Here is an 18,344-nt window from a genome sequence, read left to right on the forward strand (position 1 = left end):
GAAACTGTAATGTGTGTTTACAAAACTAACTAAATCGTATAAAAATTCGGAATAAATTCCCTTCGTTTTCGTCTTTGTCAACGTCGGATTGATATAAAATCGATCGAGCAATTTTAGCTGCTGGCACCATATGATATTTAACGGTCCGTCACTTCTCGTCACTTGTGGTTTAGAGTCGTCTTCCTCGTCCCCTCTCTACCTGGAACATGGAAACTAAAGTTGGGAGAAAGCCGTGAAGAAGATAAAAAATATAAAGAAACTAAAACTTAACTAAACTAAGCATTTAGAAAATAACGAAAACTAATAAAAACTAGCAAACCTGCTCTAAAAACTAATTAAAACTACTGAATTAGAGGAAAAAAAAAGTCCAAACTAATAAAACTAAACTATAATGAAAATACAAAACTATTATAACCTTGGTGTTTACATGGCCCCTGATATTCCATTAATAGTATTTTTCAACCTTGGGGGTCGCCTGAAATTTCTAGTAATCGATAGAAAAAATGTAAATAAATCACTAATAAAAATATTTTTTTAATGATTCAATATAGATTTCATTATAATTAAAACGCCACACATTTTTCCTATTAAAAAATGAAGTTCAAATAAAATGCAGGATATAATATCTGAGAGGCAAGGTTATTATCGTTAACGAAAACTAACGAAATGACGAAAACTAGAATTGAAAAACATTTTCGTTAACGGAAATAAATAAAAAACTATAATTAAAAGACAAAAACAATAACTAACTGAAACTGTATTGTGTGTTTACAAAACTAACTAAAACATAAAAATTATGGATAAAATTCTCTTCGTTTTTGTGTTTGTCAATGTCGGATTGATACGAAAGCGATTTATTTTGCTCTAGCAGTTTTAGCTAGTGGCACCATACGGTTCGTCACTTCTTGTCACTTGTGGTTTAGAGTCATCTTCTGGTCCCCACTCTACCTGGAAATATGGAGACTAAAGTTGGGCTAAAGCAGCAGAGTCCTGTCTGGGATTTATTTGAATACAACGGTGAAGAAGACAAAAGATACGACAAAACTAGAATTAATACTAAACTAAACTAAACTAAGCATTTAGAAAAAAATGAAAACTAATAAAAACTAGCAAACCTGCTCTAAAAACAAATTAAAACTAACTGTATTAGAGAAAAAAAAAGTCAAAATGTAGTCTAATCTAATGTAGTGTAATATAATATAATATAATGTAGTGTAATCTAATGAAGTGTAATATAATGTAATCTAATATAATTTAGTGTAATGTAACATAATGTAATGTTGTGTAATGTAATGTAATATAATGTAGTAATGTAATCTAACCTAATGTAGTGTAATGTAATCTAATCTACCGTAATGTACTGTAATGTAATGTAGTATAATGTAGTGTTATCTAATCTAATCTAATGTAGTGTCATGTAATCTAATCTAATGAAATCTAATGCAGTGCAATGTAATCTAATCTGATGTAATGTAGTGTAATGTAATCAAATGTAATGCAGTGTACTGTAATGTAGTGTAATGTAATCTAATGTATTGCAATCTAATGCAATGCAGTGTAATGTAATCTAATGTAGTGTAGTGTAATGTAATCTAATGTAATGTAGTGTAATATAATGCAATATAGTGTAAGGTAATGTAATGCAGTGTAATGTAATGTAATCTAATGTAACGCAGTGTTAATGTAATCTAATGTAATGTAGTGTACTGTGATCTAATGTAATCTAAAGTAATGTAGTGTAATGTAATCTAATGTAATGTAGTGTAATAAAATGTAATGTAGTGTAAGGTAATGTAATGCAGTGTAATGTAATCTAATCTAATGTAACGCAGTGTTAATGTAATCTAATGTAATGTAGTGTACTGTGATCTAATGTAATGCAATGTAATGTAATGTAATCTAAAGTAATGTAGTTTAATGTAATCTAATGTAGTGTAGTGTAATGGAATGTAATCTAATGTAGTGTAATGTAATGTAATCTACCATCCGTTTCTTTAGTATACATATCCATAGTCCTTCTGTGGTTGGTCTGGTGTCACATACTGCAGATGTGTTTAATACTTAAATAAACCCCTCTGTTTACTCTTCGGTCATTAAGGACTCCTGCCACCTTTGGCATTTTACATCTGACTCAAACATTTCAAGGACAATCTGTCTAAAAACAGACATTCTGTTGCTTTTACAGTTGACCTGTGATGTCTGTTTCTGAGCAGACATGTTTCTTTGTGGGGACAGCTCAGCCCACACCACCTATCAGGAAAAAAAAAAACACACAATGCACAGTGTGACGTGGTGCTTTCATCCATTTAGAGTCTCGATCCTCCTGGTACAAAATTTTGGGTGGTGAGCTCAGGTCAGATTACCCACAATTACATCATTCTGACCACATGCACGCTCTCAAATCCATTTCCTTGAGAAGCATGAGCTCATTGTACGACTCAGCGAGGCCTAGAAAAGTCAATATTACACGTGTTTATGAGTGTGGATGGAAAGCTGATGCTGTTCAATTCACTCTTATGCTGTCATTACCCTATTTTTTATGTTTCCTTTCACCACCATGTTGTTTAAAGCTGTTAATTTTGCAAAAATAAAGGAAAAAACAGGTTAACTTGCTAATGTAGTCAAGTATATTAACATGACTGGGTCTGAGTGTGTATCGCTGAATATTTTATGGCATCGGTGAAAAAAACGAGGCAAGCAACGTTGGATTTTTTTTCCTTCTTCCTGCTCCTGTTTTGGTCATGGAATGTGTATGAGTTGTGTTACAGCGTATTAACTATTTCTGGAATTTCTGGATGGAAATTATGCACGAAATGAGCTGAAAGTCATAAATCTGAATGTGAATGTATGAAAATGGAGGCAGAAATCCTCAAGAGATACATATATTCAAGAAAAAATGTTGTTTTTGGTCAATCTTTGATCAAGATTTCCCCTAATATGGGAAAAAAAATACAGTATAATCACCGTGACAGGATGCTTTTTTTGTAAATATTATGTAAACTTGAACTATATTGTGGTTGAATGTATATAAACTGTTGCATGATAGACTTTTTAACATTTAATTTGTTAATTTTTTACGTTTTTGCTAAAGTTTTTAACTGAAATACTACTGTATTTAATGACAAATAAAAGACAAATTTAAGTCTGAGCTATAAATACTGATCTTATTTTTAACATTATCTGAACAAACAGTGACTTTTCTGTATTTATTCATCTACTCAATCACTCATTAGTTGAATATAATATGAATGTAGATGAATGCATATATTCAAGAAAAAATACTGTTTTTGGTCAATCTTTGATCAAGATTTCCCCTAATATGGGAAAAAAATACAGTATAATCATCGTGACAGGATGCTTTTTTTGTAAATTTTTTGTAAACTTGAACTATATTGTGGTTGAATGTATATAAACTGTTGCATGATAGACTTTTTAACATTAATTTGTTAATTTTTTACAGTTTTTGCTAAAGTTTTTAACCTGAAATACTATTTAATGACATAAATAAAGGACAAATTTAAGTCTGAGCTATAAATACTGATCTTATTTTTAACATTATCTTAATAACAAATAGTGACTTTCTGTATTATTCATCTACTCAATCACTCATTAGTTGAATATAATATGAATGTAGATGAATGCATATATTCAAGAAAAAATACTGTTTTTGGTAATCTTTGCTCAAGATTTCCCCTAATACAGAAAAAATACAGTATAATTACCATGGCAGATGCTTTTTTTCGTGAAAAATATGTAAACTTGAACTATATTGTGGTTAAAATGTATATAAACTGTTGCAATAATACACTTTTTTGAACATTTAATTCATTCATTTTTACAGTTTTTGCTAAAGTTTTTAACTGAAATACTATTTATTGACATAAATAAATGACAAATAAAGGAAATTTGAGTCAGAGCTACAAATACTGATCTTATTTTTAACATTATCTGAACAAACAGGGACTTTTCCGTATTAATTAATCTACTTAATCGCTCATTCGTTAGTTGAACATCATATGAATGTATGAAGACGGAGATAGAAATCCTCAAGACATACATTATTCAAGAAAAAATGTTTTTAGTAAATATTTGCTCAAGATTTCCCCTAATATGGGAAAAAAATACAGTATAATCACCGTGACAGGATGCTTTTTTTGTGAATACTATGTAAACTTGAACTATATTGTGGTTAAAATGTATATAAACTGTTGCATGATAGACTTTTTGAACATTTAATTTGTTAATTTTTTACAGTTTCTGCTAACGTTTTTTCACTGAAATACTATTTAATGACATAAATAAATGACAAATAAAGGAAATTTGAGTCTGAGCTATAAATACTGATCTATTTTTAACATTATCTGAACAAACAGTGACTTTTCCATATTTATTCATCTACTCGATCACTCATTTGATTGTTGAATATAATATGAATGCAGATGAATTCATATATTCAAGAAAAAATGTTGTTTTTAGTAAATATTTGCTCAAGATTTCCCCTAATATGGGAAAAAAAATACAGTATAATCACTGTGACAGGATGCTATTTTTGTGAATAATATGTAAACTTGAACTATATTGTGGTTAAAATGTACATAAACTGTTGCATGATAGACTTTTTGAACATTTAATTAGTTAATTTTTTTACAGTTTTTGCTAAAGTTTTTAACTGAAATACTATTTATTAACATAAATAAGGACAAATAAAGGAAATTTGAGTCTGACCAATAAATACTGATCTTATTTTTAACCATTATCTGAACAAACAGTACTTTTCTGTATTTATTCATCTACTCAATCACTCATTAGTTGAATATAATATGAATGTAGATGAATTCATATATTCAAGAAAAATGTTTTTGGTAAATATTTGCTCAAGATTTCCCCTAATATGGGAGAAAAATACAGTATAATCACCGTGACAGGATGCTTTTTTCGTGAATAATATGTAAACTTGAACTTATATTGTGGTAAAATGTATAACTGTTGTATGATACACTTTTTGAACATTTAATTTGTTAATTTTTTTACAGTTTTTGCTAAAGTTTTTCACTGAAATACTATTAATGACATAAATAAATGACAAATAAAGGAAATTTGAGTCTGAGCTACAAATACTGATCTTATTTTTAACATTATCTTGAACAAACAGTGACTTTTCTGTATTTATTCATCTACTCGATCACTCATTCGTTAATTTAATATAATGTGAATGTATCAAGGTGGAGGTAGAAATCCTCAAGAATCATCAATCTTTTCTCAAAAAAAACCCCCATATTTTAACATAATAAGGAAATAAATGCGTTTGGTACAATATAATCACCATGACAGGACGTTTTTTTTTTTTTTTTTTATGAATACTGTGTAAACTTTAACTATGTTGTGGTTAAAATGCATATAAACTGTTGCATGATACACACTTCTGATCATCTAATTTATTCTTTTTTTTTGCATTTTTCACAAAGGTTTCTAACTGAAATGAGCTTTATTGACACAAAATAGTCTGTAGCAGAAATACTGACCTTATTTTTTGACATTATCTAAACAAACAATAGCTTTTCACTTGTTCTACTATATTATCTACTATATTCTCTATATTATATATTATTACTGATTATCTACTCAATCATTTATTAGTTGAGCTGAGTATAATGTAGATTTTATACTAATGTATATTTTTTACTCATAAACTTATTACTTAAATTATTTTTGACGGTATAATTATTCTAGATTTTGTTTTATTGCAGTGTATATAGTGTATATAGTGTTATAGTGTAATGTAATCTAATCTAATGTGGTGTAATATATATAATCTAGTGTAATGTAATGTAATCTAATGTAATGTAGTGTAATTGTGATCTAATCTACGTGGGTAATGTAATCTAATCCAATGAGGTGTAATGTCATCTAATGGTGTAATGTAATCTAATCCAATGTGGTGTAATGTAATCTAATGTAGTGTAATGTAATGTAATCTAATAATAATGTAGTGTAATGTAATCTAACGTAGTGTAATGTAATGTAATATAATCTAATGTAATGTAGTGTAATGTGATCTAATCTAATGTGGTGTAATGTCATCTAATGTGGTGTAATGTAATCTAATCCAATTGGTGTAATGTAATCTAATGTAGTGTAATGTAATGTAATCTAATATAATGTAGTGTAATGTAATCTAATGTAGTGTAATGTAATGTAATGTAGTGTAATGTAATTAATCTAATGTGGTGTAATGTAATCTAATCCAATGTAGTGTAATGTAATCTAATGTAATGTAGTGTAATGTGATCTAATCTAATGTGGTGTAATGTAATATAATCCAATGAGGTGTAATGTAATCTAATGTGGTGTAATGTAATCTAATCCAATGTGGTGTAATGTAATCTAATGTAGTGTAATGTAATGTGATCTAATATAATGTAGTGTAATGTAATCTAACGTAGTGTAATGTAATGTAATATAATATAATGTAATGTAGTGTAATGTAATTAATCTAATGTAAATGTAATCAAATCTAATTTGATGTAATGTAATCTGACGTAATGTAATGCAGTGTAATATAATCTAATGAAATATAATGTAGTGTTATCTAATCTAATCTAATGTAGTGTTCATGTAATCTAATGTAGTGTAATGTAATATAATCTAAGGTAATGTGGTGTAATGTAATTAATCTGATTTAATGTAATCAATCTAATTTGATGTAATGTAATCTAACGTAAAATTTGTTAATGTAGTGTAATGTAATTAATGTAGTGTAATGTAATATAATCTAATGTAATGTAGTGTAATGTAATTAATCTGATGTAATGTAATCAATCTAATGTGATGTAATGTAATCTAACGTAATGTAATGTAGTGTAATATAATCTAATGAATATAATGTAGTGTTATCTAATCTAATCTAATGTAGTGTAATGTAATATAATTAATGAAGTGTAAATCTAATATCACATACAGAAGCTTGAATGGACGAATGTTGCGCAGGATGAAGGAGTGACTGAACAAAAAGGGCTGAGTGAGAACATTGGTAGAAAAAGGTGGAGGAGGCCTTTCGGAGCAGCATAAAATAAAAGCTCGGAGGAGAATGAGGAGTTGGGGAGGGACCGCGGCGGTGGACGGAGCGAGACAGGAAAGGAGGGAGTAGCAGCTCCATCCATTACGATCACTATCAGCTGTCAGCCAGGCCCCGCATGGATGTGTGTGTATGTGCTCATGTGTGAACGCTGCTGATTCAGAGCCGCGTGGAAGCGAAGGGTGGGCGGAGACGGCGGCGTTAGGGAGGACGAGCGTCTCCACCTTATGAGTCCAGAATGTTTTTATGGTGTTGGAGGAGAAGGGGGGGGTAGTAGTAGTAGTAGGCAGCTCCAGTGGTGTAGTGGGTCTACTCACAATAGTTGCTTTTTCATTGACCCTCAAATTGCGCAAATATAACTTGAGCATTAAAATTTACCGAATGGAAAAATTTTGCCAAAAGTCTAATTTTTCATTTAAAAGTTTTTGCGCTGGCAAGAGGTGGTTTTTCATGTGTAGCACAAATGGTATATCACACAAGTATGCAATGGAAGGACCTCTAGAGATACAATCCATCCATCTATCCATCCATTTTATATGTCCGTCATCTATCTGTCTATCTATCTATCCATCCATCCATTTTAACTGTCCGTCATCCGTCCGTCCGTCTGTCCATCCATTTTTATGTCCGTCATCTATCTATCTATCTATCTATCATCTATCTATCTATCTATCTATATCTATCTATCTATCTATCTATCTATCTATCATATCTATCCATCCATCCATCCATCATCCATCCATCCATCCATCATCCATCCATCCATCCTCATCTATCTATCTATCTATCTATCTATCTATCTATCTATCTATCTATCTATCCATTTTATGTCATCTATCATCTATCTATATCTATCTATCTATCTATCTATATCTATCTATCTATCTATCTATCTATCTATCTATCCATCCATCCATCCATCCATCCATCCATCCATCCATCCATCCATCCATCCATCCATCCATCCACATCTATCTATATATATCTCTATCTATCTATCTATCTATCTATCTATCTATATCTATCATCCATCCATCCATCCATCCATCCATCCATCCATCCATTCTATATGTCCGTCCATCTATATATCTATATCTATCTATCTATCTATCTATCTATCTATCTATCTATCTATCTATCTATCTATCTATCTATCTATTTTAAATGTCCATCATCTGTCCGTTCGTCCGTCCGTCCATCCATCCATTTTATGTCCATCCATCCATCCAACCATTCATCCATCCATTTTATATGTCCGTCCATCCATCCATCCATCCATCCATCCATTTTAAATGTCCGTCATCCATCCATCCATCCATGTCCATCCATCCATCCATCCATCCTATATGGCTGTCCATCCATCATCCAACCTTCCATCCATCCATTCATTTTGCTGTCTGTCTGTCTGTCTGTCTGTCTATCTAATCAGAGACAGCAGTGAATCCTGGCGCAGTAGGGTGGGTCATGGCTTCACCATTGTAGATATACTGAATGGTGTACATCAGGGGGGTTAGAAGCGGGTAAACGCAATGCTGACGGAAAAATAAGTGGGTATTCTCTGGACTACACCACTGGGCAGCTCCCACCCAACCTACCCACCCCCAAGCTCCCGCCCCTGCCCATGCATTCTATACAGTGAGATGGAGTCAGCTGTGGAGATCTGAGATGTAAGGGGCGGGGCTTACACAGGAGACAGGTCAGAGTGGAACCTTCTCAGCCGCTCTTATCAAACACCAAACATCTCCGTTTTTTTTTTTTTTTTTTTCTTTTCTTCCCCTCTTCGATGCAGCATCTGGACTCCATCACCGGTGGCACAAACTCGAACCACCATCAGATCTGAGCGGGGCTTTAATCTCAGACCTAACAGGTCAGATTAAATTCCTAAAACCTAATGAATCAAAGCGAGGATGACAAGAAACGCAGCCTAAATAAACAGATCGTACCTTCTAAATCTCGTCCTTCCAAACAAACGGATGAAAAATGCGACACCCCTGACCTTTACGGATGCAACAAGTGAGCCTCTAAATGTATTTCTAATCTAGGTAACCTTCAACTCCCACATCATAAAACACCCACCCTGTTGTGTAAGTGTTCCTTAGTCAGCAGCAGCTCTCTTTTTTTTTTTTTTTTTCCCTTCCTTACTTTTTCTTACACCATGTCTCACACTGCAGCACACGTAGGTGCTATAGAGATGAGACATTTGTGTTGGACACTCACACAGACGGAAAAACTGAAAGTAATAACGAGAATATCCTCCCGAGACCCAGAAAGTAAAAGTTGGGCTTTTTTTTTTTACATTAAATATGATTGGAAATGACATAATGCAGCACAATAAGTGTATCATTCATTTTTTTCATGTTCATTTGAGAATCAACAATTGGAAAATGAAAAAATGACGTTATTTCATTATTCGTGTACAAATCAAGGTATAATAGTTTTGGTTTTGTCATTTTTTAGTTTAGTTTTATTTATTTTTGACTTTTTTTCTCTAATTCAGTTGGTTTTGATTAGTTTTTAGAGCAGGATTGCTAGTTTTTATTAGTTTTCTGTTGTTTTTGTTTTGTTTTTGTTTTTTGTTTTTTTTATAAATGCTTCGTTTTAGTTCAGTTTTAGGTTTTTTTTGAGATCTTTTATCTTTCACGGTGTCGTATTCAAATAAATCCCATGCAGGACTCTGGTGCTTTCTCCGAACTTTAGTCTCTGTGTTGCCAGGTAACAACGACAAGTGACGAGAAGTGACGGACCGTGAAGTGCCGCTAGCTAAAATAGCTCAAGCGAAATAAATCGATTTCATATCATTCCGACACAGACAAAGATGAAAACGAAGGGAATTTTATCCATAATTTTTATAGGTTTTAGTTAGTTTTGTAAGTTCACAACACAGTTTGAGTTAGTTATGCTATTTTTCTTTTAATTGCAGTTTTTATTTATTTCAGTTGACGAAAATTTTTTTCAATTCTAGTTTTGTCATTTCATTAGTTTTCGTAAACGATAAAACTTTCGTACAAATCAAAAATCAAAAAACAACTTGTTTTTCGTTCTTTCGATTGTACGCACAAATTAAAAACTGAAAATAAGCAAATGGACCAAATGTCGGGTTTCATGTTGACATTTTTGATATCCGATTTGGTATAACCCGGAAATTACTGACTTCCACGTGTGTTGAGCTGGATCATTGTGGGTTTGCTAGTATTCTGCTTAATGCATTCTGCGATAATGGAGAATTTCGTGTTATTCAGAGGCAGCAAACACGTTTCTCTCACGGAGAACGACATGACAATTGAAATGGCAGGATCTTCCATGGTCAGTGTATCTTTTGGTAATTGGATTTTCTTTTCAGAAACAAAAGCAAAACTAGAGGTTAACTGATTTTCGCTTTAAAATAGAATAATTAAAATTGAATTTCAAGGCGTTTTTCTTTTTCTGTGTCAAAACAGATACACCGAATTTAAAAAACGGATTAATGTTCGTTTTTCTTTCTAATAAATAAAAAGTTACCATCTGACAGAAATGGAAAAACTGACCAAAAACGCCGTTTTTTCCATCTTTTGAGACCGGATGTTGTTCATGTTCAAGGAAAGAGCGCTAATGCCAGAGATTCTTATGAATAATGGGTTCGTACAAAATCTGGACATCGTAGACATGTTCCCTCCACGAATGTCTACAAACTCCAGATTTCGTACGAACTGGAAGATTTGAGTCGTTTATCATTGTTCTCATTTTCCGATTGTGGATTCTCAATTGAATATAAAAAGAATGAATGATACATGGATTCAGCTGGGTTGTTTTTTTTTGTTTTTTTTTTAGATACATTTTTACATTTTTTATGGAATGTCCTTCATAGCTGGCAGTGTTTTTGTGGGGTTTTTTTTAAGTAAAGCTGTTTTTCTTGTACCCTGTAATGAACAAAAATGCAAAAATGGGACAAGCTCCAGAACTAAACATGGATTAAATCAGCTTCTTATGTATAGATATTGTCACATAATGTAGGAAAGTTTGTGAGTTGCATCCACATAAACTTAATTCATAGATATTCAACATACATAAAGGAGGGCATAGTGAGAAAAAACCTGGTGGATATAGTTCATTTGGATAATAAAAAAAACATATTACAAACATAATAGCTGAAAAAAAGATGTAATCCAAGGTTGATATATGTATGGTGGTATTTGTACATATAGGTTTAATCATAACTCTAATATGTATGTCTAAATGTGAACAATGTAGGCGTATATAGGATAGGAATGTACATTAATCTTTACACTGTAATCTGAAGGAATGTACATTAATATGAATGGAAGATACATAAATGAAAGGCTGCAGGCTTATTGTATGATGAAATCTTATACATACACTTATGTAAGGTGAAAGCTACTCTCAAGGTAATCTTATTCTGTACTATTAATTACTTGTCTTCTGCTGATAATAGCAATAAAGTAATAAAAAATACATCTGAAAAAACAGCAACTAATACTAAAACTACATAAAAACTGAGTTAAATCTAGCTAATTCATCACAATAAAAACAAAAATTAACGTACTTATGCACGTGAAAGTCAAAAAACTACATCGAAGGAGTACCTCAAACTAAAAACTGGAGAAAATGTCCGTTATTTTGACACATAAACACACAGCTTCCTTGTCACAGACTGGGCTTGGTCTCAGCCTCCCTTCCATAAAACAGATGTGTCTTTCTCCTTACGGAAATTTTTGGAAGTATGACTAAGCGTTTTTTTTTTTTTTCCCCTGTTCCCTCAAAATCGAGACCGAGCTGACGTGAGAAGCGCTCGTTCCTCTTGGTCCTTCTGTTACCGGCATGTGTCTCATATTTGGAATATAAGCGCCACATTTAAGTCATTTCTACAAGTGGGCACGGACAAAGGGCATTGACCCCGTCCCTCAGCGTCCAGATGTGACGGGGGTATTATAGGCCCGGAGAGGCAGACAAAACTCATTAAGCAGGAGAAGGGGGGAGGAGGGGAGAGAGAGAGAGGGGGGTGTAAGGTTTTACAGGATACATGGGGCTTGTGAGTTTAGCGAGCAGACACGAGGAGATTAATTAAAAAAAAAAAAAAGCAGACAACTGAACTCAGAATCTTCCAGGGTCCATGTATATTTGGTCATTGGGTTTTCTTTTTGGAAAAACAAAATAAAAACTAGTGGTTAATTGATTTTGTTCTAAATAGAGGAATTAAAATTGACTATTTAAGACTTTTTCTTTTTCTGTATCAAAACAGATAAACCAAATTTAAAAAAACTGATTAATTTTCATCTTCTCTTTCTAATAAATAGAAAGTTACTACCTGATAGAAATGGAAAAACTGACCATAAACGGCTGTTTTTCCATTTTCTGAGACAGAATGTTCATGTTTCAAGGAAACAGCGCTAATGCCATCGAGGTCACAAAGATTCTTATGAACGATGCGTTGGTGCAATTCTGGACATCGTAGACATGCTCCCTCCATGAATGTCTATGAATTCCAGATTTCGTACGAACTGGAAGATTTGAGTCAAATTGTCGTTTTCCGATTGTTGATTCTCAGTTGAATATGAAAAGAATGAATGATACACGGATTCAGTGGTTTTTTCAGATACATTTTTTTTTTTTTAAATTAAGGAATGTCCTTCGTAGTAGGTGGGGTTTTTGTTTTTTTTTTGTTTTTTTAAGTAAAGCTGTTTTTCTTGTCCCCTATAGAGGACAAAAATGCAAAAATGGGACAAGCCCCAGAACTAAACATGGGTTAAATCAGCTTCTGGTGTATAGATACTGTCTCAAAATGTAGGAAAATTTGTGAGATGCATCCACATAAACCGAATTCATAGATATTCAACATACATAAAGGGACATAGTGAGAAAAAACCTGGTGGATATAGTCAGTGTATCTTTTGGTAATTGGATTTTCTTTTCAGAAATAAAAAAAAAAAGTACTTAAATGATTTTCGTTTCTAAATAGAGGAATTAAAGTTGAATTTTAAGACGTTTTTCTTTTTCTGTATCAAAACAGATAAACCAAATTTAAAAAACAGATTAATTCATTTCTCTTTCTAATAATAGAAAGTTACTACCTGATAGAAATGGAAAAACTGACCATAAACGGCTGTTTTTCCATTTTCTGAGACAGGATGTTCATTTTCAAGGAAACAGCGCTAATGCCATCAAGGTCACAAAGATTCTTATGAACGATGGGTTGGTGCAATTCTGGACATCGTAGACATGCTCCCTCCATGAATGTCTATGAATTCCAGATTTCGTACGAACTGGAAGATTTGAGTCATTTTTTAGTTTTCTGATTGTTGATTCTCATTGAATATGAAAAGAATGAATGATACACGGATTCAGTGTTTTTTCAGATACTTTTTTTTTTTAAATTAAGGAATGTCCTTCGTAGTAGGTGGGGTTTTTGTATTTTTTGTTTTTTTTAAGTAAAGCTGTTTTTCTTGTCCCCTATAGAGGACAAAATGCAAAAATGGGACAAGCCCCAGAACTAAACATGGGTTAAATCAGCTTCTGGTGTATAGATACTGTCTTAAAATGTAGGAAAATTTGTGAGATGCATCCACATAAACCGAATTCATAGATATTCAACATACATAAAGGAGGACATAGTGAGAAAAAACCTGGTGGATATAGTCAGTGTATCTTTTGGCAATTGGATTTTCTTTTCAGAAACAAAAATAAACTAGTAGTTAAATGATTTTCTCTTTAAAATAGAAGAATTAAAATTGAATTTCAAGGTATTTTTCTTTTTTCAGTGTCAGAAGAGATAAACCAAATTTGAAAACGGATTAATTTTCGTCTTCTCTTTCTAATAAAAACAAAGTTACTACCTGATAGAAATGGAAAAACTGACCATAAATGGCTGTTTTTTTCCATTTTCTGAGACAGGATGTTCATTTTCAAGGAAACAGCGCTAATGCCATCGAGGTCACAAAGATTCTTATGAACGATGGGTTGGTGCAATTCTGGACATGTAGACATGCTCCCTCCACGAATGTCTACGAATTCCAGATTTCATACGAACTGGAAGATTTGAGTCATTTTTTCGTTTTCCGATTGTTGATTCTCAATTGAATATGAAAAGAATGAATGATACACGGATTCAGTGTTTTTTTCAGATACATTTCCGATTGTACAAACAAATTAAAAATTGGAAAGAAGCAAATGGACCAAATGTCGGGGTTCAGGTTGACATTTTTGATATCCGATTTGGTATGACCCGGAGGTTACTGACTTCTTCGTGTGTTGAACTGGACTGGGTTTGCTAATATTCTGCTTAATACATTTTACGATAATGGAGAATTTCGTGTTATTCAGAGGCAGCAAATGCGTTACTGTCAAGGAGGACGACATGACAACTGAAATCGCAGGATCTTCCAGGGTCAGTGTATCTTTTCAGAAATAAAAGAAAAACAAGTAGTTCAATGATTTTTGCTTTAAATTAGAGGAATTTAAATTGAATTTCAAGGCGTTTTTTTTTTTTTTTTTTTCTGTGTCAAAACAGATAAACCAACTTTAAAAAACGGATTGATTTTCGTTTTCTCTTTCTAATAACAAAAATGAAAGTTACTACCTCACAGAAATGGAAAAACAGACCAAAAACGCCATTTTTTTTCCATTTTCTGAGACTGGATGTTGTCATTTTTAAGGAAACAGCGCTAATGCCATCGAGGTCACAAAGATTCCTACGAACAATGGGTAGGTACAATTCTGGACATCGTAGACATGCTCCCTCCAAAAATGTCTACGAATTCTAGATTTCGTATGAACTGGAAGATTTGAGTCTTTTTTCGTTTTCCGTTTGTTGATTCTCAATTGAATATGAAAAGAATGAATGATACACGGATTCAGTTGTTTTTTTCAGATACTTTTTTTTTTTTAATTATGGAATGTCCTTCGCAGTAGGCGGAGTTTTTGTATTTTGATAATGTGATAATGAACCCTAAAATTTTTGTTTTCTAATTACTCCACCTCGTCTGTAACAGAGCAGGCATGTTGTCTCCGATCACTAAAGCAGGGGTGTCAAACTCTTTTTAGTTCAGGGGCCACATTTAGCCAAATTTGATCTGAAGTGGGCCGGACCAGTAAAATAATAACATACTAATATACAGACATTGTCAACTCCAAACTTTTCTCCGTGTTTTAGAGTGAAAAAAGTAAAATTACATTATAAAAACGTTTACATCTACAAACTACCCTTTAAAACAATGTGATAATAGAAACAAACTGACATTTCTTAGGAAAAATAAGTGCAATTTTAACAGCTTTATGCTTCAGTTTAACATTTACACATGTACTTAATAACTTACAGATCACAGTGGATCAACAAATACACAAACATTTAATAACAGACAGAATATTGGTAAAATTTGCACTTCTTAAGACGTTTCAGGTTCATATTTGTTCAGGTTATTCTTTTTTTTTTAATGAGAAATGATAGCTTGTTTTAGTAGAAATACAGTAAAATTACATAAAAATGTTGACATTTACAAAGAGAAAATTTTTGACTTGTCATTATTTACAGGTTATTATAATCAGGTTCTGACCCACTTGAGATTAAATTGGTCTGAATGTGGAACCTGAACTAACATCATTAATATCTTCAGTGTAATTTTTGTATTTCGCAAATTCATCCCGCGGGCCGGAATGGACTCTTTGGCGGGCCGGATTTGGCCCCCGAGCCGCATGTTTGACACCCCTGCACTAAAGGCTGTTACTTAAAAATAGACCCAACCCCTCTCCTCTCCTCTCCTCTCCTCCTTCACCCCCCCACCCCCACGCTCTTACCCCCAACTCCGGTTCCAGACTCATCAAAAAGGGGAAGGGGGAAGAGAGTTGGAGAAAGGAGGAGGCCTGTTCGGAGATGGTGGTGGTGGTGGAGGGGGGGTGAGAGGGGTTAAGTGGTAAAGCTTGATATCCCACCAAAGATGGGTAAATGCCAAGGGGCGGTGCGCTGTTTCGTCTCACAACATGTGGGTAATAGAGGGTGGGGCGCCCACTTTAAGCCCATCATGTACCGGGTGTTCTCTCCTCTCTCATCCATATGACCCTCTTAAATATAGAGCTCTCTCTATTAATACCCTCACGCAAACCAGCCCTGCCCTACAGCTCCCTTAGGCCTCTGCCACACCCCCCCCCCCCACCCCCCTCCCCATCCTTCCACCCTTTCACCACACTGATGAATACTGCTGGTCAAGACAGAAAGACAAGAAATATCCTACAAAATTAAGACGCTAATGATGAGATAAGGCACGGATGTAGAAGAGAAAGTGCGTATAAGCTGTCAGAGAGAGAGATGGGGGGTGGGGGTGGAGGGGGGTAAAGCGAGAAGATGCAGAGGATAAACTTTCAGATGAATGTGTAGGGTGTACGTTACAGTCTACAGCGTCTCCATCCCCTCCCTCTCTCCTCTCCTCCCTCCCTCCTCCCTCCCTCCCTCCGTCAGCCTGTATGAGCTCTGTTTTGGGATCTTTCCAAAAGGATATTCCTTCCCTTCTCTTTGTCGGTGCCAAGAATTTACAGACACGAGGCAGTCGAGCTCGTACTATTACATCACATTTCTCCCGTGCCTGGAAATCAAACTTTTTCTCCCTCTGAGCTCGGAATGAAAAGGGAGATGAGAGGAAAAAAGAAAAAAAAACAAGGTGACAGTGTGAAAATGAGACAGGAAAGTAGCGAGATTGAAGGAGGGAGGGTATGGAGTCGCCCGCTGGTTCTTTGTTAAATTAACACCTTCGGCTAAAATGTTTGGCTTGGGTGATTCTCAGATTAAGGGGGGAAGACAGAACACATGGAAGTGGAGCGGTGGGAAAGTGTTAGAAAGTTGAGATGGTTTCAGAATTCAAGGAAAAAAACTGTTGATATTATTAGTATTAATTGATCCTCAAAGGGCTAACTAACGCCAGCCTCCCTGCTTGGAAAATCAGCAGTAAAGCAAACAAAGGGTGGGCACATGGAGGCAGAGGCAGACAGTGGACACAGTGTACTAACAGCAGGACCATGAGACTTTGAGAATCCACTTACTTGCAAGTGTGAAAGCGCAGAAAGGGCCGGCCAGGGCCAGCAGGAGCAGCAGCTGAAATTTCATTGTGTCGAAAAGTCTTTCTCCTCCAAGTCGCAACCTTTAGGGATTCCTTCGGGGCAAAGAGCACGACACCAGAAACCCCTGCACACGCCAGACACACACACAAACACTCACACACACAGACACACACACAGACGCACACACACACGGACCGGCCCAAAAAAGGTCAGGAATAAAAATTTTTTAAAAGTCTGCAGAATGAAGCAGATTGAGATCCTTTGAATGAAGACAAAGCCCGGGACTGCAGGAGGAGGAAAAACCAAAAAAAAAAAGGTAAAAAATTAAAAACCACGTCTGGTTTGGGATGAAGTGGAAAGACAGGAGGAAAAAGAAAAAGAGTGGAGGTCTAGCCTGGTGAGTTTGAGGAAGTGGACTGGTCCACAGCAGGAGAGAGAAAGGAGTTTGTATGAGTGACTGAGCTGAGAGTGAAGGAGGGGAAGCTGGAGCTGGAGCTGGTGGAGCTGGTGGTGGGGGTGGTGGTGGTGGTGGTGGTGGGCTGGGCGGGATGAGGAGCAATAGGCAGGTTGGTTTGGGAGGAGGGGGTCTGGATTGGGGCAGCGAGTTGGTCCCAGTCCTTGTGGTCCAGCCCCGTGTAGGACGCACTCTGCTGTTGGTTGAAGCCTGTAACATCAGCACACACACATAACAGCACACACTCTGAAATCAACATAAACACCAGCGATGACTTATTTACCAAGACGACGAGCGGTTTAGGCTAAAAAAAAAAAAAAAAAAAAAAAAAAGAAGAAGTCGGCGTACACAATTAGAAAGTTAAAATAAAAACAAGCTCTTTGTGAATGAATGGAGACGGATATAAACAGAGCTCATGTGGAATCAGAGTTACAGCATCTACACACAGCTCCTCTGTTCGGTTCTGTTTTGTTGACAAGCTCGACTAAATGTAACACATTATGGCTCTAAACTGATAATAAGATGAACACATAGAAATGTAAAAAAAAAAAAAAAAAATTAAAAAACCTGTCTGGAATGAGGTGTAAAGCCGGCGGCCTCGCTCTGGTGGAGAAAAGTTTTCAGCAATTTTTTTCGGCTGATGAAAAAGAGCCGTAAATTCAGTTAGAACATTGTGTGACTTTCACACAGGGAGGCATGGGTGGTCTGCACAGTTTACATGCAGCGGAGGGCAAACACATGGTTTCTTGGCACTAGGCTGACACCTGTTGGGCAACG

General features: G+C 34.7%; 1 protein-coding gene across 3 annotated transcripts in view; it reads right to left on the reverse strand.

Moving 5' to 3' along the window:
* The window catches only part of pdpn (podoplanin), a 37,629-nt gene extending 20,232 nt beyond the window's left edge, over window positions 1-17,397 (reverse strand). For all 3 annotated transcript variants that reach the window (XM_030139412.1, XM_030139411.1, XM_030139410.1), the window contains exon 1: window positions 17,096-17,397. In XM_030139412.1, coding sequence (XP_029995272.1) covers window positions 17,096-17,159 — 64 coding nt within the window. In that variant the 5' untranslated portion in view covers window positions 17,160-17,397. The remainder of the gene's footprint in view (window positions 1-17,095) is intronic.
* Between the last annotated feature and the right edge of the window lie 947 nt (window positions 17,398-18,344).

This window comes from Sphaeramia orbicularis, chromosome 7, assembly GCF_902148855.1.
Source record: "Sphaeramia orbicularis chromosome 7, fSphaOr1.1, whole genome shotgun sequence".
Classification (NCBI taxonomy): Eukaryota; Metazoa; Chordata; class Actinopteri; order Kurtiformes; family Apogonidae; genus Sphaeramia; species Sphaeramia orbicularis.